At 51.8% G+C, this 20,535-nt stretch overlaps 3 protein-coding genes across 13 annotated transcripts; 2 read left to right on the top strand and 1 right to left on the bottom strand.

Annotated features, from left to right (window-relative positions):
• Positions 1–64: 64 nt before the first annotated feature.
• Exoc3l1 (exocyst complex component 3 like 1) lies at positions 65–5,918 on the bottom strand. 9 transcript variants are annotated; one of them, XM_060392090.1, is made up of 14 exons: positions 5,713–5,918; positions 5,270–5,493; positions 4,882–5,057; positions 4,582–4,801; positions 3,046–3,655; positions 2,852–2,969; positions 2,646–2,771; positions 2,446–2,546; positions 2,149–2,259; positions 1,257–1,386; positions 1,011–1,133; positions 778–933; positions 566–685; positions 65–481 (listed from the first exon to the last, which is right to left on the bottom strand). In XM_060392090.1, exons 2-14 carry the CDS (start codon positions 5,313–5,315, stop codon positions 224–226), a joined length of 2,295 nt encoding a protein of 764 aa, XP_060248073.1. In that variant the 5' UTR covers positions 5,316–5,493; positions 5,713–5,918; the 3' UTR covers positions 65–223. The 9 variants fall into 9 exon arrangements, with proteins under 9 accessions (XP_060248073.1, XP_021487469.1, XP_060248077.1 ...); XM_021631794.2 differs by having other exon boundaries at positions 5,270–5,451; XM_060392094.1 differs by having other exon boundaries at positions 4,582–4,672; positions 5,270–5,451.
• A 2,027-nt stretch (positions 5,919–7,945) lies between these two features.
• On the top strand, positions 7,946–15,407 carry E2f4 (E2F transcription factor 4). 2 transcript variants are annotated; one of them, XM_021631892.2, is made up of 10 exons: positions 7,946–8,142; positions 8,552–8,661; positions 8,788–8,949; positions 9,252–9,295; positions 10,278–10,339; positions 10,568–10,865; positions 11,312–11,449; positions 14,234–14,281; positions 14,469–14,513; positions 14,609–15,407. In XM_021631892.2, exons 1-10 carry the CDS (start codon positions 8,008–8,010, stop codon positions 14,722–14,724), a joined length of 1,158 nt encoding a protein of 385 aa, XP_021487567.1. In that variant the 5' UTR covers positions 7,946–8,007; the 3' UTR covers positions 14,725–15,407. The 2 variants fall into 2 exon arrangements, with proteins under 2 accessions (XP_021487567.1, XP_021487557.1); XM_021631882.2 differs by having other exon boundaries at positions 7,947–8,142; positions 11,243–11,449.
• Positions 15,407–20,061, top strand: Elmo3 (engulfment and cell motility 3). Of its 2 annotated transcripts, XM_021631751.2 has the most exons (20): positions 15,407–15,882; positions 16,020–16,060; positions 16,150–16,222; positions 16,411–16,461; positions 16,631–16,800; positions 16,885–16,984; positions 17,069–17,220; positions 17,303–17,381; positions 17,462–17,512; positions 17,598–17,720; positions 17,806–17,937; positions 18,037–18,138; positions 18,301–18,409; positions 18,518–18,654; positions 18,743–18,906; positions 19,009–19,121; positions 19,204–19,308; positions 19,414–19,496; positions 19,585–19,671; positions 19,759–20,061. In XM_021631751.2, exons 1-20 carry the CDS (start codon positions 15,481–15,483, stop codon positions 19,969–19,971), a joined length of 2,487 nt encoding a protein of 828 aa, XP_021487426.1. In that variant the 5' UTR covers positions 15,407–15,480; the 3' UTR covers positions 19,972–20,061. The 2 variants fall into 2 exon arrangements, with proteins under 2 accessions (XP_021487426.1, XP_060248070.1); XM_060392087.1 differs by having other exon boundaries at positions 16,885–17,220.
• The last annotated feature ends 474 nt before the right edge of the window (positions 20,062–20,535 follow it).

Here is a 20,535-nt window from a genome sequence, read left to right as displayed (position 1 = left end):
CTGGGCGGGGTGTCATTCTAGACCTCCCCCTCCTCAAGTTTCCGGGCTTCTAAAGCGCCGGTGGATACGTGGGCACTGAGAACTCCGTAGGAGCCCAGGGCTCGGGGGACGCAGTCCACAGAAAGAACAGCTGTCTGCAGAGGCGAGATGCTACCAGAATATTAGGGCTGCAGCCAGGATTAGGTATGCCACTATACATGGACCCCTACTTTCACAGCTGCTTTCAACACCCCCGAGCCCCAACGCATAGACGTGCGGTAGATGTGGCTTTATTACGCAGACAAATAGGTGTCAGGAGCAGGGGCCCGAGGGGAGGCAGGAGGACAGAGAGGGCGTAGGAGTTGGTACCAGGCTGAAGAGCGCCCGGCGGCCAGTGGAAGGTGAGGGAGGTGGGCCGGCCTGCAGCGAGCTGAGTGCTGCCTGGCGATGCTCTCGGGACACGTCCCCGCGCAGGTCCAAGAGGGCAGAGACATGATCCTCGCTGCAAGAATTCCACCGGGTGCATCAGCCTCGCCCTTGCCCTCTCAGGCTCCTCCTCCCCCGTCCCCTTCCCCCCGCACCTCACGTCGGGAAACTGTTGCCTCAGGCCTGCCACCTCGAGACCAAGCAGCGTGGGGTCGTGAAGGTTGAGCAGTTCCCTCAGCGCAAGCAGCACCGGCGCGCAGTGAGCGCTCTCTTCTAAGCCCTGAACATGTTGGAGCAGGTTTTCCAGCCAGCCCTGGGCTCCCACCCAACCACAGAGATGCTCGACTGTCTGCCCCCCCAAAGAGCTCTCACCAAACCAAGGAAAAGCTCCTTCAGCTGGGCAGCATCCTGCCTAAGGCGCTCGGCCGCCTGGGTCCGCTCGTCCGCGCCACGGCACACCAAGCGGCCCTGCATCAGCGAGCGTAGGTACTGCAGCACCACTGTTCGTTCTGCCTCCGCCAGCAGCAGCTGCAGGACCGTCACCATTTTGAGAACAGATTCCCATCAGCACTGCCCTCTCCCCAGCTTTCCTCTCCCCACCCCACCTGAACAGCAGGCTTCCGCACGCGCCAGAAGTCCTGGCAGAAGTGAGACGTCTGCTCACACACGCCGTCCAGTAACTCAGAACTCAGTAACCACCGGCGCGAGGGCAGAGCGGCGAACAGGGGCTAGGGAAAGCATGGCAGACGCGGGGCTAGAGAAATGATCCGGATCCCGCAGAGACCACCATAAACACACCGTGCCTCCCCTCCCCCTTCATAGTACCATCCACGCTGGGATGGCAGCCTCACCTGGAGCTCAACCTGCAGTGCTTCCAATACCAGGCGGCAGACCCTCCTCTGTACCTCGTCCAGCGCGGCTTCTACTGGAGTTAAAAAACCTGAAGCTTCCCCATCGGGCAGCAGGACGGATACCGAAGATCTAAACCAACCAAAAGTAAGACTTCAGGACCAAGGCCAAGGCTCGCATGGCCCTCCAGGAGTCATCCATTCTGGCGCCACCTTCTGGTGCTAATCGTGTGGTAGGAGCGGCGGACGCTCTGAGTTTATCAGTCTCAGGTATTCTGAAAAGGCTAGTAAGGGCACGCCCAGCGCACTTGCCTCTAAAGTAACCTCCAGTTAAGTCATTCTTCCTGTTATTTTGTTTCGGAGCCGAGCTAATCTTAGTCAAGAGGGAGTGAAAATCCTCAGCTTGTGTATACGTCCCTCTTCCCTGTACCCACTACAAAGAGTATAATACTCCCTGTACCCACTACAAAGAGTATAATGCTCAAGAAGATAGCCAGGCCTGGTGGAGGCTGAAGAAGGAAGATTACTATCAGTCTGAGGGCAGCCAGAACTACAGAGTGCCACTCTTGTCTCAAAGCAGGAGGAAGAGTGGGAGGAAGTTTTTCTTGTTCGTGGCTGTAAACCTCAGACATTATCTGATGTAGAGTAGAGCCTTGATAAATATTTGCTGAAAGAATGTGGTAGCTATTTCACATCTTTATCTCATATGATTCTCAGACTATTTCATCGTTACCCAAATAATACTAATGAAAAAACTGACAGGTGCCTTGCTGTACAAGTAGTCATTAGCAGAACTAAGATTGGAATTTCATCTTTGTGGGCCCAACGTGGTTCTAATGTGGGTGGCATCCATGCGGTAGAGGGGCTCAGACAGGTGCTAGTGAAAGTGTACTACCTCAGGGCTGATTGGTGGTTGAAGGCAGCCAGTAGATAGGGCACATAGTGAGGGGCCACTGCTTCTCCCCTGAGATGGTCTCGAGAGAATCGGATCAGAGCATCACTGAAGCTGCAGCGGGTAGAGGGAGGGGCACTCCTGGGTTTGCTGTTACTCTGGCACCCCTCACAACTGCACCTCCAGAACTGTTGTCCCAAAACAAGGAACCCCTCCCCACAGGTGTGCCCTAGTCACTCAGAGCCCTTTGGCTGTCTGGGAACAGGACTGGAGACGGTGAACAGGCCCCACTTGGCAAACCTCCTCAAGAATGCGCCCAGTTCTGACAGTGCCATGTCATGCACCCGCCCATGCAGTGAGTCACCGATCAGGCTGGCCACTCGAATGTTTTCAGCCAGGATCTAGAGGCAGGGAGAAGCAGCCTTTAGGAATTCCCTAGACCTACCCATCTCCCCTTTTCTTTGTGGGAGCTGCCCACTTCCTGGGTACTTCCCACCCACCTGCAGTACAATGGCTGGCATCGGTGAGTGGTAGAAACCAGACGGGTCTGTGTTGGGCTCCTGCTCCCTGCTCCACTCAGCTACCTCCCCATCTAGTGCTTTCTTCAGCCACTGAGCCACACTTAGCTGGGAAGAAAGGACAAAGAACAGCAGGATGTGTCAGGGTACCGACAAGACATTCAAACTAGGCAACAGTCACTAGTCACCTGGACTTGGGCCACAAATGCTGCCTCCAGCTGCTCAATGTTCTCAGAAGTCAGGAGGGGTTCTAGTTGGGACACATCGGCCTCGGGCCCCAGTTCCAAGTTCCCCATCATTTCCTTCCTAGAGATAGATAGCAAGCAGGATGTCATACTGAGCCTCTAATCGTCCCACTTCTCACTTCTCCAAGAACACTCACCCCATGTATACATGCAGTGCCCAGTGCAGCAAGGCAAAGGTGTCCGCAGCTCCCAGCTCGGGCCCTGAAAGGAGTTGCTGCACCCTGCGGCGTAGGCCACTGTGCAGGGTGTGGGCCCACAGCCGAACCACATGGTAGTTTGGTGGGCAGCAGGGTGCCACTAGTGCCTCAGCTTTTGCCAACTCAGCAGGCAAGGCTACCTGCAGGGCCTCAAGCCACCCTGCCAGGGCTCCTGGCTCAGGCAGCGCAGGCGATGCGAAGTGGGCCCGCTCCAGGCCCTCCTGTAGTGCCCGAAGACATCGCTGCCGCCAGTCCCGGGGTGCCTGCCCCAGGATTGTGCGCTCAGTCTCCACCTCTGCCACGCGAACAGCAGCTACCAGCAGGGCTGGATCCTCACGTGCCAGCCGCCCTGCAGCCCCTGCAGCAGCCTCCACAGCTTGGCCCAGTGCCTCAGCCAGAAGGCCCAGCCCCTGGAAGATTGGCAACTCCTGCCCTCCTAGGGGTGTCCACGTCTCCTCTTGCAGTTGCTCTAGCTCCCGCAGGCTCACATATGCCTCCAAGAATCGCTGGGCGTCTATCAGGGTCTGTGTGTGGGCCACGGCAGCTGGCACTAATGAAGAAAGACAGTGAGGTCTCAGCCTTCCCACCTGTGCTGTTGGCACAGCAAGATGCTGAGGTCTTGAGTCTGGTGTGATGTATTAGACATTTAATAATAAGCACAATAAAGCATTAGTTAATCTGAACATCTAGGCTAAGGCCTAGAGTCAACTCCTGAGCCAATAGAAAATAAAATCAAGAAGGCTGGGGAGGTGGGTAACAGACTAGAGAGACAGCTCAGTGGTTATGAGCTCTTGCTGCTTTTTGCAGAGGCAAGGCCCTGGGTTCAATTCCTAGAACCCATGTGGCAGCTTACAGCTGCCTATAACTCCAGTTCCAGGGGATATAACTCCTCTTCTGGCCTCTGCACATACCAGGCACTCATGAGGTGCACATACATTCACTCACTCAAATGTTCACTTAAAATCCGAATCTTAAAAAAGAAAGCTAGAGGCAGACAAAAATCAATGGAAAGCCATTCTGATTGCTATTCAACCACGTTGTTAGGGAAATATTTACAAACATAGCTACATATATTTTAGTATTTAGGCACATATACATGTGGATGCAGGTCTATATTGTACTTTGTATGTATGTCATTTGGGGGAGGGTGCCTGGGATTGAATTTAGGGCCCTGCAACATAAAAAGTACATGCTCTACCAGAACTACAGCCAAAGCCCTTTCAGTATGTAAACCACAGGGGCCACAACCGCGAAATGGAATTTCTATGCTGGCTCTGACATCCTCAGCTTGAGAACCCCAGGATGAGCTGATGGTGCCTGTTTTATATACTCTTTGAAGCTGAGATTACTCTCTGGGGTGTCCCTGTACAGGTCTCCATGTAATAAACCCCTTCCCTCGTGTCCCAGCTGCTGACCAATAGGGGTGTTTGTGGACAACTAGAAGCTGAGGTCCAGGGTGCCCTTCCCCCCACTCACCTGCTTGTAGTCTTGGCAGCAGCCGGGTCAGGACCTGGAGCTGCTTGTGCTGGGCAACACGTTCTCTCAGGGGCTCCAGCATTTGTGAGGTCTGAGACAAACCCCGGAGTAAGTGCTGGGCCTGGCTCAGGGCTCCGCGTGTTCCCTGCACAGCCTCGAGGGCTCGGGCCAGCTGCCACACGCCAGTCTGCACACCTTCCAGGTATGACTGCACAACGGACTGCGGAGAGAGGTGACTAGCAGAGGTTACCCAGTCTCACCGCCCACTCCAACATTCCTGCTCCCCTGTCCCAGACGCACCTTGATCCGTGCCTCAAGGGAATGATTCCGCTGCACTTCGCGGCTGCGGTACTGGGCCAGCCTGGCCAGCTGCTCTGGCCGGTAGAAGATGCCTGAGGCCCACTTGAGTGCTGCACCCCGAGCCAGCTGTTCTGCCCTCTCCTGCTCTGCCCACTCGGGCCTTGGGCAGGAAGAGCCTGGGCGGATGGTTGTGTCAGTCAGGGAGGGCCTGTGGCTAACAAACCTGATGACAATCTGTTTCCTCAGCCTGTCCCCAGAATAGCCCACTCTTAACTATCCCGTAGAGCTCTAGCCAGACCTGGCAGGAAAACCCAGCCCCAGTCCACCATTTCCATTTTTTTTTTCCTCACCATCATCCTTCCCCAAGCCCAGCTAGCAAAGCTCATACCAGGAAGAAGTGTGGGCTGTACTTTGTCCTTGGCTGCTGAATCCATGGTGTACCTCAGGGAGCTGGAGCTGTGGTAGGAGTTGGGGTTGAGAGCCTGGAGGGGATCAGGCAGAGTGGATGTTCCTTTGACCCTCCCCTGGGAAAGAGGAGCTGGAGCTGTGGTAGGAGTTGAGGTTGAGAGCCTGGAGGGGATCGGGCAGAGTGGATGTTCCTTTGACCCTCCCCTGAGAAAGAGGAGCAAGGGTCTTGCCTAGCCCCTTCAGGAAACAAGAGAGAAGGAGGTATGATAGAAGGGCAACCAAAGGAGGCCTTGGTTCTCTGGGGTTTTGGGGTGTGCCTCTGCAGATGCCAAGTGTTGAGAGTATGTGAATAGGCCTACCATGCTAGCTGCAAGTCCCCTTTTCTGATCTGTAATGCCCAGGACAGTTTGGTACAGAACTTACCAGATCTGACTGGTGTCCAGTTCTCCCTCCTCTGCAAATGGCCTTGGCCTTGAGAATGGCCTCCTCTCTCCTGCAGAGCTGGGCACACCCTCACTGCTCACGGGACCAGAGCGACTCCAGCTCCTCTGGCACCAGTAGCCGAATTCTTCTCCCCAAGGAAGCCTCTCTCCCACTTCCCAGCCCAGAAGCCCCTTCTTCAAAGGCCCCTCCCTCTCCAAAGCAGAAAGAAAGGAAGGAAGTTGAGCCTCTGGCGCTTTATTCCCAACAGGAAAAGCATCTGCGTTGAGGTGGGGAGAGCTGGGCGCCACTTCCTGTGAGGTGGGGGCAGGCATGAACTCCCTGTGACCACCAAGTCTTGGCCAGCCCACCTAGGGCTTCTAAGTGATCAGGAAACACATATGCACATATAAAGCAGATTTGGCCTCAAGCTGGCTTGAAGGATGACCCTTCCATGGATTGATGTGGCTGCAAACAATATGACAATGTGAGAACTGCTGATAGGCCCAGCAGAAAAGGGTATGTGCCCCTGTCGTGGAAAGTCCACCTGTTGTGAGGAGAAAGTATAGTGGCAGATGACAGTCAATGATCATAAAGGTTCTATCGTTCCTGACAGTGATAGGGACCCAAGGAGAACATTAGATGATAGTAATGTAGTAACCATTTGGTGCACTACCCAAATCCACCCATCAGAATAGACCCCATTTCCTAGCTGCTAGAAGTGTAGGCTGCTAAAGGGGTGCAGCTGAAGTTCTGAGTCAGTATTGATGTACAAAGGCCCAAGTAAGTACCCTTGCTGAACATGAACACCTCAGAAAGACTACTCCGATTTCAGAGTTCACACCATGGGCTCTATTGTAACTCAGTCTTCCAAATTCTGCTTGTTTTACTCTCTCTGAGTGTGAGTCCTCAAAAGACTTGCTGAAGGCATTTTTTGTCGCAGAGGAACTGACCAACAAGTAACAATAAGTGCTAACAACGTTAAAAATAAGAGTTTCTGCCTGGCAAGATGGCTCAGATGTTAAGAGCACTTGCTGCTCCTGCAGAGGACATGGGTTCAACTACCAGCACCTACTTGGAAGCTAATAACTGCCTGTTAACTCCAGCTCCCAGAGCTCTGACATCTCTTCTAAACCTCCCTGAGTACTGTCACACATGTACACAAACATAAACACACACTAATAATACATATACATATAAGAATCTTTAGAAAATTAAAAAGCACCGGGCATGGTAGAGTCAGGTGGATATCTATGAATTTGAGGCCAGCTTGAACTACAAAGCAAGTCCAGGATAGCCAGAGCTGCACAGAGAAACCCTGTCTCAAATAAATAAATAAACAAACAAATAAAGAAATGAGACTTGTAAACACACGGTCCTATCTCTATGTTAGGAACTGCCTTAAAGGCTTTACTTATATTCACACATGGGCAAATAACCTTTTCATGAACTGAGTAGTGATTGTAAGTAAGACTCTTGGCCTTTGTGAGCTGTATGGAGACCGAAGAAAAATGATACTGGAACTAAATAAGGAGTAGAGATGGAGTAAAGTGGGCAAGCTAGCTATAGTTTTCTCTGGTTTGGCAGGAAGTAAAGAACAGGAATAGCAGGAATAATCTCAAAACAGCAGGGAAGTCTTTGGGATCAGTTTTAAGCTAATAGGCTGTTTATTAGACAGTATGAATTCCCTTCCCTAGATGGGGTGTTGGGCAGTTAGTAGTTTGGAAGCAAGTTATCAAGGAATATTCTGGTGGTTCTCTCTTCTCAGCTGCGAGGACTGCTCACTGCCCTCCTCCACTTTTTTCTTTTTTTTAATATTTTTATTTCAATTTTTATTAATTACTCTTTATTCACTTTGTATCCTTCCGCAGCCACCTCTCTCCTCCCCTCCCAATCCCACCGTCCCTCCCCCTTCTCCACGCATGCCCCTCCCCAGTCTATCGGGTCTCATCAGGACTGGCTGCATTATCTCCTCCTCCATTTCTTGCTATAAAATGTGTTCAAGTCTCCCAGCTGTTCTAAGCAGTTGCTTTCGTTTTCTTTCTTTTTCTTTTTCTTTTTTTTTCTTTTTTTTTTTTTTTTTTTTTCGTTTTCTGGCACATTTGCTGATGGTCCCCAAAGTTTTACGTCCGAATCTGCGGACAGGAATTGCCCCATATACCCTGGGAGGGCGCGAATCGGAAGCGGAAGCAGCCGTGATAGCCCCGGTGGCCCGGCGACTAGGAACGGAAGCGGAAGTGGCGCCGCCGCCGGCCTGGCCTGGCCTGGCTCAGGGGAGGCGGCGGGCGGGCGGGCGCGATGGCGGAGGCCGGGCCACAGGCGCCGCCGCCCCCGGGTACTCCAAGCCGACACGAGAAGAGTCTGGGACTTCTCACCACCAAGTTCGTGTCGCTTCTGCAGGAAGCCAAGGACGGCGTTCTTGACCTCAAGCTGGTGCGGCTCGGGTTCAGGGGCGATAGGGGAGACGGTGGACCAGGCCTGGACCAGTAGCGGGAACCACCGGGGCGGCCCCGCCGAGTCCTCCGACTGCCGGCCGCCATCAGTGTGCTTTCTCACACGAGTGAGGCGGGAGGTTGTTTTCATTCACTCAAGGCATTGCGCCTCAGCTCTGTCTGGATGGGGCTGCAGGTGCTTGCCCTCGTGGCCCTTCGTGGCCAGCGCCGGGAAACGAGCATCAGAGCATCAGAACACAACTAAGCCAGGACTCTTCCCAACACACTGCTGGCGTGATTGGAAGGAACTCCAGGGGTGGGACACAAGAGTACCCCTAGTCCAGATTAAGAGTATCAGGGTGCACACTTAAAAGTGGGGCTAGCGTTCTCCATTCTCTTCTACCTGCCAGGCAGCCGACACTCTAGCTGTGCGCCAGAAACGGCGGATTTACGACATCACTAACGTATTGGAAGGTATTGGTCTGATCGAGAAAAAATCCAAGAACAGCATCCAGTGGAAGTGAGTTGGGATGTTTGGGAGGGCAGGAGTGTCAGGGGGTGTGGGGTGATGGTTGTAGGAGAGAGCGGAGGTTTGGGACCCGAGGTTCTTAGAAGCTCCTCTCAGTCTCTCCTTCCTGTGGTTCAGGGGTGTCGGGCCAGGTTGCAATACCCGGGAGATTGCCGACAAGCTGATAGAGCTCAAGGCAGAGATCGAGGAGCTGCAGCAGCGGGAGCAAGAACTTGACCAGCATAAGGTGTGGGTGCAGCAGAGCATCCGGAATGTCACAGAGGACGTCCAGAACAGCTGATATCCTCTGGCAGTCCCTGCCCCGGGGAGTGGGGGCAAGGGGCCCTCAGCTGGTTTTCTTTGTGGAGCTCTGGGCTCTGTCCCTCTTGAAAGAATTATCCTGCCACCCCTGGTCAGATTCAGACACAAGGCTCCCTTCTCTTCTAAATCTTAGCCCATGATCCTTACCCACTTGGATCCCAGGTTCCAGAACTTCCTCTGAGAGCTTGTGTGTCAGAAATTGCTAAAACATGGGCTCTCTTCTGTGATCTGCCATCTGGCACAATAAGAAAGGCATCAGCTGTTCTCCTTAACCCCCACACCTTGGCCTACGTGACTCATGAAGACATCTGCAGATGCTTTGCTGGTGAGCAGAGCTTGGGTAGGGGGAAAGGAGGGTGGGACTGAGCTAAGCCACAGAGCCCTGAGCATCAGGTTCAATGCCCAAGGAGAAGTGCCATCTCTTTAGAGGGTACCTGATGCCTACTTAAAAGAGAAAACGGTAAGTTTTACCTTGAAAGTCGCAGGGACTCTGTAGAGAAAAATGATACTGAGAGAGTACAAGAGTCCCCAGTGTGTCCCCTGCATTTGCCCTCATCAGCTATGTTCTCTGGGTTTTGTTCTTGGGCATGATAGTGGCACAGAGGGGGAAAAAGAACATGCATATGTATATTTGTGTGCACACTCTTACATACTCGTATGCAGGAGTCCGTGGTGAGCATTTCTAATTTGTAATCAGTTTCATTGCATTGTGTATATAGGACCCCTTCCTTTGTCTTATATTCCATCTTGTATTTTGGAAAAACTTGGTTAGAACTTCCGTTTCTAAGCATCAGCATCATTTGAGCAATGAAGTGGTACCTGTAGCCAATGACTTTACTCCAGAATGTGATTGTATGTTTAATCCCAACACTTAGAAAATAGGAGAGCAGATCTTTGAGTTTGAGATTAGCCTGGTCTACACTGCAAGTTCCAGGTCAGGCAAGACTGCATTAAAATGCCCTGTCTCAAAAAGAAGAAAAGAAGAAAGAAAGAAAGAAAGAAAGAAAGAAAGAAAGAAAGAAAGAAAGAAAGAGAGAGAGAAAGAGAGAAAGAAAGAAAGAAAGAAAGAAAGAAAGGAAAGAAAGAAAGGAAAGAAAAAGAAAAAGTATGTTTGGAGCTGGATTATCTGGTTACTGACCATGAGGTTTTGGGGAGAGAATTGTAGCTCTACCCAGTGCTCTGGGATGGTAGAGACTTAATATTCAGTCTCTTAGAGACTCTGGTCTCTTCTCTTGCTCCAGTGAACAGACACTTTACTAGCTCAGATTGAGCTCCTGGTCCCTGACCTATTCTCCTTAACATTCTAGGAGACACCCTCCTTGCCATCCGGGCCCCATCGGGCACCAGCCTAGAGGTGCCCATCCCAGAGGTAGGTGCTCATCCCTAGAAGGCGGTGTCAACTGAGGGTGGATACTGGCTGTGAAGCTTGATAAGTTTTGGGTGGGGCAAGTAGGGGAGGGAGGCCTGGAGTTTGGAGTTATCTCAGTGGATGGCAGATGAGGAGTGGGAGGGCAGTCTGGCTCTAACCCAGGGTCAGGCAGGATCTATGCCTGCTTGCAGTTCTATTTGTTCCCCATCTTATGCCACCTACCTCCAGGGTCTGAATGGTCAGAAGAAGTACCAGATTCACTTAAAGAGCATGAGTGGCCCCATCGAGGTGCTGCTAGTGAACAAGGAGGCCTGGAGTTCACCACCTGTGGCTGTGCCTGTACCTCCCCCTGATGATCTGCTCCAGAGTCCACCTGCTGTTTCTACACCTCCACCTCTGCCCAAGCCTGCCTTAGCTCAGCCCCAAGAAACCTCTCGTCCAAGCAGTCCCCAGCTAACTACCCCTACTCCTGTCCTTGGCAGCACTGAAGCCTCAGAGGTAGCAGGCCAGACAGCTGAAGTTGCAGGTGAGATGCTGTGGAAAGGTGTCTGTAAGCACAAGAAGGTGTCTGTGTTATAGAGAACTATACTAAGAAGAGGTTTCTGGGGTCCCCGCCTAGCTTTCCTTGGGTCACAGTAATTTTTTTGTTACTACTTTCATTTACTTATCCCAAATTGAACCGTATCTAATGGATCCTAGTAACCCTAGAGCTCCCTCCTCCAGGACTTGTCCTCTGTCTTTAGTGATCTTTTCTAGATTGCTTTTTTGGTAACTAGTGGTGGCTGAGTCTCCTTGGGTTTGGGTACCAACACTGTGGCCATCTTGGCCATAGGATCCAGCCTAGCCAAATTCTGGGATCCATTTCTTGATTCCATGTGATTGGGGTTGGGGATGTGTTTGCAGTGAGTGGTAGCCCTGGAACTGAAAACAAGGACAGTGGTGAACTCAGCTCATTCCCACTGGGCCTGACAGCACTGGACACTCGACCTCTGCAGTCCTCTGCCCTACTGGACAGCAGCAGCAGCAGCAGCAGCAGTAGCAGTAGTAGCAGTTCATCTGGAGCTAACCCTTCTACCTCCTTTGAGCCCATCAAGGCAGACCCCACAGGTGGTGAGTACTTACTGAGGGGTTGGGGGCAGCAGGGAGAGTCTAGCCTCAGCCCAGTGTTATATCAAACACACAGCTGGAGCTAGAAGTTTCTTCTTGCTAGCCCCTTCCTGGAACTTCATTCCCTGCCTGCTAACACTTGGAACATCACTGATCTCACTAATTGCTACTCTTTGTACTCATCTCAGCATTCTTTTTTCCTTTCTATGTCTGGATGCTTTAAAAATAATCCATTTCTACTTGTGTCTGTCTCGTAATTGCCCACCCATCCCAGTGCTCCAGCTATGCTGTTCTTGGTGTAGTGCCTAGCCCAGCAGGTTGTTAAAGGGTATGGATCTAGTGCTTTCTTGGTCTCTGCTGTAGCTCTTTCTTCCTTTGTCTTCACTGTCAGTTCTTGGCTTTTCTACTTCACTGGCTTCTCCTGGCATTTCCTTAAATATTGGCATTTCCCATTTTACACCTGGGGAGGGCCTCAGTTCTAAGGAGCTCATGATGGGTTTCAGCCTCTACATAGTTTCGATCTTTTACCCAGTCTCCTCTGTGTCTACCATTCATCTTCTGCATCTCTGGTGGATAACTCATTACTGCGTGTCATCAACTAAACTTATCCACCCAATTTGCTATTCGAGTTCTGTGTGGACTCTTATCACTAGCTCTAGTCACCAGGCTTGAGACACCTGTATTACCTCTGTTCTTAATCCCTCTGCTGCATACCTTACATTGGCTAAGTAAAGCCGGTGTAGCATCTCTTCTTATCCCTCTTACAGCCTCAGCACTACAGATAACTTCAAGCCATCTTAATTCTAGATTTATAGCCATCCTTTCCTTTAGAACATTCATTCTATCTATCTGTCTGTCTGCCTGCCTGTCTGTCTGTCTGTCTGTCTATCTATCTATCTATCTATCTATCTATCTATCTATCTCTGTCTGTCTGTAATTTTCTGCATGTATACAGTGTGATTTTTGTTTTGGTTTTTTGAGACAGGATTTCTTTGGTTAGCCTTGGCTGTCCTGGGATTCATTATGTAGACCAGGCTGCCTCTGCTTCCTGAGTGCTAGGACTAAAGATATGTACCAGCACACCCAGCTCTATACATTATGTTTTGATCATTTACAAAATGATCCCCCCTTTGTCCTTCTAGTACTTTCTTTTCCATTTCCACATTCTTTTTATAACCCATTCATTCTAATTAGTCCTACATGTATGCACAGATTTAAAAAAAAAAAAAATTTACTCCCCCTTTCCCAGCTACTTGGCCAGCTTGATTTTGTTTAGGTAGCCATAGCTTGTGAATTCATGAGTACAATGGCCGAGTTAAATCCAAAAGACAGCATTTCATAACATTCTTCCCTATCCTAGGGCTTGTACATTCTTTCCATACCCTCTTCATCACTGTTCCCTGAACCTTGGGCTGAGCACTCAACCTAATCTCAGCACTTTGATCAACTATGAGTTTCTGCATTGACTCCTGCTGCCCATTTTCTCTGATCAATATATTGACATAAAAATTAGGAAGTCGTTTTTTATGCCCATTTAGCAAAGCAACAGCGATAACTTACCCCCTAGGCTCTAGGATCTCCCTAGCCATGGACTTTTGACAAGGTTTACAGTCTCAAACATGAAGCTAGCCTTAAATCAAAGCAAAAGGGAGTTGGTTGTCACCATAACAGTTATGCCATTATTGCCCCAGTAGCACATCTTGCCTGGTAAATTGGTATTCTACCACGCAGGGTCTATTGTATATTAAACCCATTAAACCATCCTTTTCTTTATTCTCACCAATGGAATAATCTTTCTGCAATGTAATCCTCACTGGTATTTCTTAGTTTGTAAATATGGCTGGGGAGACAGCTTGGTAGTAGAGTGCTTTCCAAACATGTGAGGACATGTGTTCAGGCAACAGCAATAAAAAGTACTGGGGGATGGAGAGATTGTGAATATGTAGTCTTCCATGAAGTTGGTTCTTTCAGCTTAATGTGGGCTCCAGGGATTGATTGTACTTAGAATGTCAGGTTTCAAGACAAGCACTTTTACCTGCTAAGCTATCTCACCTGCCCCGCCCCCATCCTGAAACTTTTAAAAATTGCTGTGAGAGAGTGAGTGAGTGAGTGAGTGAGTGCCCTCAGAGGCCAGAAGGGGCTTTGGATCCTAATTCAGCTAGAATTAGGAGTGGCTGTGAGCTGCTTGGTATGGGTGTTGGTAACCAAGCCCAGGTCCTATGGAAGAGCAGGAAACGCTTAACACTGAGCCGTAGCTCCAGCCCTGTACCTGAACTTCTGAACCCTGCATATAACACCATGGTCTGTTCGGGGTTTCTTTTGTTTCCCATGTGTGTCCTTCTGATCAGAGGTTTGTAGTAGGTTCATCACACTATAACATTATCCTCTGTCACAATGTTTTCTTTCACTCAGCACTTGGGAGGCAGAAGTAGAGAGATCTCTGTGAGTTCGAGGCTAGCCCGATCTACAAAGTGAGTTCAGGATAGCCAGGGCTATTACACAGAGAAACCCTATCTTGGGGGAAAAAAAAAAAACCCCAAAAAAACTCTGCTACATGTCCTGGCCCAGGGTGGGTACCCAGTAAGAAGTGGAGCAGAGGGGGCATCTTATGTAGCGTGGCTGCACTGGGCCTTTGACGGCCTTGGCTCAGCACTGAAGAATTTAGATCAGTAGATAAGACACCTGTGGAAATGTAGAGCCCTGGGGCCTAACGATATGTGACTTGAAGAAAGTTGGACTGTTGTGGGACCCAGCTGAACCACTGAGCTTGCCTTTCTTTTCTTTCAGTTTTGGATCTCCCTAAAGAGCTGTCAGAAATCTTCGACCCAACACGAGGTAGGCTGTGTTTCTCCTTTGGAATGGCTGTAGGGAACATGGTTTTGAATTCCCTTCTAAGGATATGTGCTGGGTATCCCAGAAAAAGGGAGAAGCTCCTAACGGGCACACATGTGGGTCTCATTCCTGGGCTTTGGTGGGTGGAATGGGAAGAGCCAGAATCTAAATGAATTGTGTTCATTCCCAGAGTGTATGAGCTCTGAGCTGCTGGAAGAACTGATGTCTTCAGAAGGTGGGTAGCCCAGCAAGATAGGGGAGGCTTTGAGCAAGGGGTGGGGTGACTGCTAGGGTTCTTGGCCTAAGACCTCAGCCTAATGTTCTCTGCAGTGTTTGCCCCCCTCCTCCGACTTTCTCCACCTCCTGGAGACCACGATTACATCTACAACCTGGACGAGAGTGAAGGTGTCTGTGATCTTTTTGATGTTCCTGTTCTCAACCTCTGACTAACAGGACACGTCCTGTGCAGCTGCAACCCAGACTGTCTCCCACCCCCAGCTTGAGAGCCGACTCTGGACTTACTCAGCCTTCCCCAGTTGCTCAGTTCTGGCCATGCTACCCTGTTTTGCACTGTAACTGTGCTAGCAGAGCAGGGAGAGAGCTTGGTCCTCTCTACACGGAGCCAGGTGTTTGCCTTTTATTTTCCGGAGCCTTCCCCAGCCAGGCTCAGCTGCCACCCAGGGGCACATCTGCCGTTTCTACCAGCCACTCTTCTGAGGAGGTTTGGAAAAGGAGGTGGAGCTGGGTGGTTGCCAGCTGTCACTCTTCCTTTCCTGCCTGCTCACTCTGTAGCCTCTAGACCTCTCATGTGCCCCCTTTCTGCTATGCCCTCAATCCTAGGAATTCTAGGATAGCCATGGTGGAGGGGGTTAATTAGAAGGAATTGATATGTCTAGTTAGGAATATGGGTGGGTTGGTACCTGCAGAGTGGCCCAACCTCTTGATACCCCTTAATCTCTTCACTTCCATTTATTCACTTACCCTCATTTTAGAGCCATTTGCAGAGATTTAGAAAGATTTACAATAACGAATGGATTCCTATATAAAGATTATTTTTATACTTTTTTCAGCAAAAGGAAATTGTAATATTTGTACAGCATTCAAGTGAATAAAGACGTGCCTAAGGCTATCTCTGATCTGGTTCTTTGGGGCCCCTGGAATTACTGGACTGTTGCTGGGACTGGGTGGGTCACCTTACTGGAATGGGAGGTGTGGCCGCTGTGGAGGAAGCCTGCCTTCCCAGTCTCCACCTGCTGCACCTTGGCGTGGGGCGGGGCCAGGCCTCAGCGGGGCGGAGCAGGTCAGGGCAGGCCGGGTCCTACCCTCCTACCCCTGAGATTAACCCGGAACTAACAGAGGCTCCTTTGGGAAGGCCTCGGAGCCAGATCAGGAGCCTGAGCTGTGCGTGCAGGCCACGGAAGCCTGGCTTTAGACAGAAGGAGGCCCTCATAGCCCCGAGACCAGGTGCACCCTCGGCAGGAGGTGGCACTTTAGTGCAAAGTGCTGGCGGCCACAGCGGCTGGACTATGGCGCCCCCTCGGAACGTGGTGAAGATTGCCGTTCAGATGTCTGACGCCATCCCACAGCTTATTCAGCTGGACCAGGTCAATGGGACTGTCCGAACTCCGCCTCCCACTTCTGGGTTGTTCCTTTTCCCTCGGGCCAGCCCAGCCCACCCCTCCCAGAAGTCCCTCGCCCCAACTCCTTACCCTAGCGCCTTGAGTGACAACTCCACTTTCAGGCGAAGCCCCTGGCCACTGTGCTGAAGGAGGTGTGTGACGCGTAAGTGCCGCAGGCTTGGGCAAACGTGGGGGAGGGGCAGGTGGGAGAGGCGCCCCTGGACGTCCCTGGCTAAGCTTCCGGCCCTACAGGTGGAACCTGACTCACTCGGAGCACTATGCCCTACAGTTTGCTGATGGACACAAGAGATACATCACAGAGAATGTGAGTTCCCTCCCAGCCCCACATTCCTCTGCATCCCTTTAACCCACCTGGTTTTGATTTCACATATTCATTCTTCCTGCTCTGAATCTGAGCTCTTTACTGACCATCCCCCATCCCCAAATTGATGAACTAGTTGACCATTTCCCAGAGCCCTCTTTAACTTTGCTCCTTTTTGCTGTTTCCTCCAGAACCGCATGGAGATCAAGAATGGAAGCATCCTGTGCCTCAGCACTGCCCCAGTAATGCCCCTTTGAGCCCTCTCCTCTCCTTTCCTACCCCTCTGTTGCTGGTCTGGAGGCCCCGGCTCCTTAGTGCCCCACCTGGTGGACACCCAGGCAATCACGGTTCCAGTTCTTGGGTTAATATTCTTGTCTAACCACTTCATCTCTCCTCTACTGCTCCTGACAGGACCTGGAGGCCCAACAGTTGCTGGGTAGGCTGCAGAGTACAAGTCGTGAAGGGTGCTGTGAAGCCCTGAAAAGCCTGGTCCAGCTGGCCTCAGATATGACCTTTGCCCAGGAGGTCATCAGCCGTGATGGGCTTCAGAGACTAAGCACCATCATTGAAAATGGGGATGAGTGAGCACAGGGCCCAGGTGGGCTGGGGGACATGGTAGGGCTTGGGAATCTCTGATCCTGCTCATCCACGGATGTTCTCTGTAGCCTAGGGGAGATGCTGGCCCTTGGTCTGAGGGCTTTCTTGGAGCTCATGGAACACGGTGTGGTGTCCTGGGAGACACTCAGCATCCCCTTTGTCAGGAAGGTGTGTGTCCTTTTGCAGGGGCAGTGGGAGCAGTGCCAGCATCTGGCCCTCGTGAATGGTAATGATGCTCTCTATCCCTTACAGGTGATATCTTATGTGAACATGAACCTGATGGATGCTTCTGTACAGCCCCTGGCCCTCAGGCTGCTGGAGAGTGTGACCTTGAGCAGCCCTGCCCTGGGCCAGCTGGTGAAGAGCGAGGTGCCACTGGACAGGCTGCTAGTGCACCTGCAGGTGTAAGCCTCTAGGGGGCACTAGAATGGGGAAGCAGTGCTGGACTACACATGTAGAGTCAAACCTGCTCTTCTCTTGCCATAGAATGAACCAGCAGCTGCAAACAAAGGCTATGGCATTGCTCACGGCCTTGCTGCAAGGGGCCAGCCCAGCTGATCGCAAGGTGAGTGTTCTGTCCAAGGTGACCAAATGGTGCTCCAGCTCAGAGCAAAATCATCTAAGCCCCCTTCTTACCCATCACAGCACATGCTTGACTACCTATGGCAGAGGAATCTTCGCCAGTTCATCTACAAGGTAGGATGGACCAGGCCAGGGAGAACTTCTCCTCAGTCTCCCTTTCCCAGTGAGTGAGTCTCGCTCAAGCCTGGCTGTCTTCCAGAACATCATCCACAGTGCAGCACCCATGGGCGACGAGATGGCTCATCACTTGTATGTGCTGCAGGCTCTTACACTGGGCTTGCTGGAACCACGGATGCGGACACCACTTGACCCCTACAGCCAGGTGCCAGGAGTATGAAGGCTGGAGGGCTGCCTAGACTTTTGCTTTGAAACTATCGTCTTGACATGCCCCTCTCCACTGACTTCAGGAACAGCGGGAACAACTGCAGACCCTGCGTCAGGCGGCCTTTGAACCAGAGGGGGAGTCCTTGGGCACAGGACTGAGTGCTGACCGCCGGCGTTCTCTCTGTGTCCGAGAGTTCCGCAAGCTAGGCTTCTCTGTGAGTTACCCCGAACTGAGTTCTCATCCAAACATCCATCCTGGCTAGATTATTGTAGAACTGTGGCCCTTCCTGAGCTGCCTGCACTCTTATCTCTAGAACAGCAACCCAGCCCAGGACCTGGAGCGTGTGCCCCCTGGCCTGCTGGCCCTGGACAACATGCTCTACTTCTCCAGACAAGCACCTAGTGCATACAGCCGGGTTAGTAACGGGTGGGAGTGGAGGTGGCAGCCACTCAGCTTCATCAGGGTCTCTGTGGAGAGCACGTTGCCATTTTCTTCTATTTGTGATTATGAGCCTGGCCTTTAACGGCTGAGCCACCTCTCCAGCCCGCATTGCCATTTTCTATTCCCATGGCCTTAGTTTGTGTTGGAGAACAGTAGCCGAGAGGACAAGCATGAGTGCCCTTTTGCCCGGAGCAGCATCCAGCTGACAGTGCTGCTATGTGAGCTGCTCCATGTTGGGGAGCCTTGTGAGTTGGGCTGGATCCAGCGTGTTTGGGGACAGGGACGGAAGGGCAGAGAGGGCCAGGGGCTTGTAGACACTTTCTCCCTGAGCCCCTCCTGCCCCCCCACTCCAGGCTCCGAGACAGCCCAGGACTTCTCACCCATGTTCTTCAGCCAAGACCATAGTTTCCATGAGCTCTTCTGTGTTGCTATCCAGCTGCTGAACAAGACCTGGAAGGAAATGCGGGCAACACAGGAGGATTTTGATAAGGTGAGTGGGGTGGAAACAGCAAGGCCAGGGGCCTCTTCTGAAAAGGAGTCCTGAACACAGGTCCTACACTGAGTTTGGGTGGTCCTAGGTAATGCAGGTGGTTCGGGAGCAACTAGCTCGCACCCTGGCTCTGAAGCCCACCTCCCTGGAGCTCTTCCGAACCAAAGTAAACGCCCTCACCTATGGGGAAGTGTTGAAGCTGCGGCAGACAGAGCGGATGCACCAGGAGGGTACACTGGCCCCTCCTATACTGTGAGTTGGCAGGATTCTCCAGTCTCAGTCCCTACCTTCCCCAGTGCCCTGTGGGCCATGCTCCAGGTCAGCCCTGGTTAATAATTTCCATTCTCCATCCAGGGAGTTGAGGGAGAAGCTGAAGCCAGAGCTCATGGGTCTAATCCGCCAGCAGCGTTTGCTCCGACTTTGTGAGGGAATGCTCTTCCGCAAGATCAGCAGCCGGAGACGCCAGGGTCTCTGAATGGGCTAAGGGTGGGGAGGGGGTTGTTTGGGGTCAGAGCCCCTCCTATCACTTCTCTCTTTGCTTTTCTGCAGACAAGCTGTGGTTCTGCTGTTTATCCCCCAACCACAAAGTGCTTCAGTATGGGGATGTGGAAGAGGGCGCCAACCCACCCACCCTAGAAAGCCTACCCGAGCAGCGTAAGGAGGGCAGAGCTAGGGTTCCTACACCTGTTCTTCCTCTCCCTAGATGCCCCATATCGGGTCAGCCTTGCCACAGTGGTCAGCCCGGTCTTCTTTCTGCAGTCCCTGTGGCAGACATCAGGGCACTCCTGATGGGCAAGGACTGCCCCCACATGCGCGAGAAAGGCTCTGGGAAGCAGAACAAGGTGAATGCAGTAGGGTCAGAGGCTCCATCCAATCTAGACCCCTCTGCTACCTGTTCCCTACTCAGTGTCCTTTCGCCCACTTTCCTAGGATCTCTATGAGTTGGCTTTCTCCATCAGCTATGACCATGGGGACGAAGAAGCATACCTCAATTTCATTGCTCCCTCCAAACGGGATGTAAGTGTCTGGGCCAGGCTATTGGGCAGATGGGCAGGGTGAACCAGATGGGCAGGCCCTCACAGAATTGGCCCTGTCCATCCCTAGTTCAACCTGTGGACAGATGGGCTGAGTGCCCTGCTGGGCAGCACCATGAGCAGTGAGCAGACTCGGCTAGACCTGGAGCAGCTGCTTACTATGGAGACCAAGTTGCGGTTGCTGGAACTGGAGAATGTGCCCATTCCTGAGCAGGCTCCCCCAGTACCCCCACCCCCTACCAACTTTAACTTCTGCTATGACTACAGCATCACTGAGCCTTGACTGAAGTCATGGTGCTGCTGTAGCAGAGGGTTGAGAATCACAACCTCACCAGCAGAGCCTCTAGCAGAAATAAAGTTAGCTTGGCTTGTAGGAATGTGTCATACCACCTCTGAACCTGTGAGCTAAGGCTGTTGATAAAGATGGACATGTCTTCAAACATAAGGGTACTAGCTGAGACCACAAAGTTAAGCAGCTACCTTTGGAAGGCTGGTGTTGGGTGAGGATAGGTAGAGACTGTTGTCCTTCTTGAAGTGAGTCCTTGCCTTCCTTAGTTCAAGACATGAAAGATGACCTGTCATCTGAGCAGCCAAAGAAGAGACTGGAATGTTGGGCAGCTGATGTGAGAAGTAGCAGGGCAGGATGCACTGCCCCAAAAGGATGCCCTCCTGGGCACTGGCAACAGTGGTCTGTCTGGCAGCCATGCTTTCGGAAGGCTCCTCACAGTCTGCCCTCATTTCTCAACCCTGCTTGGCCCTAGCCTTTGTCCTCTGTGGCCTTTGGTGAGAGGCAGGAGGGAAAGATGCAAAGCTGAAGAGAAGTCTGTCAAATCCGAAGGGGCTGATT

This window comes from Meriones unguiculatus, chromosome 10 (genome assembly GCF_030254825.1).
Source record: "Meriones unguiculatus strain TT.TT164.6M chromosome 10, Bangor_MerUng_6.1, whole genome shotgun sequence".
NCBI lineage: Eukaryota > Metazoa > Chordata > Mammalia > Rodentia > Muridae > Meriones > Meriones unguiculatus.
The sequence above is the reverse complement of the archived record's forward strand: the minus strand, read 5'-3'. Positions and strand labels throughout refer to the sequence as shown.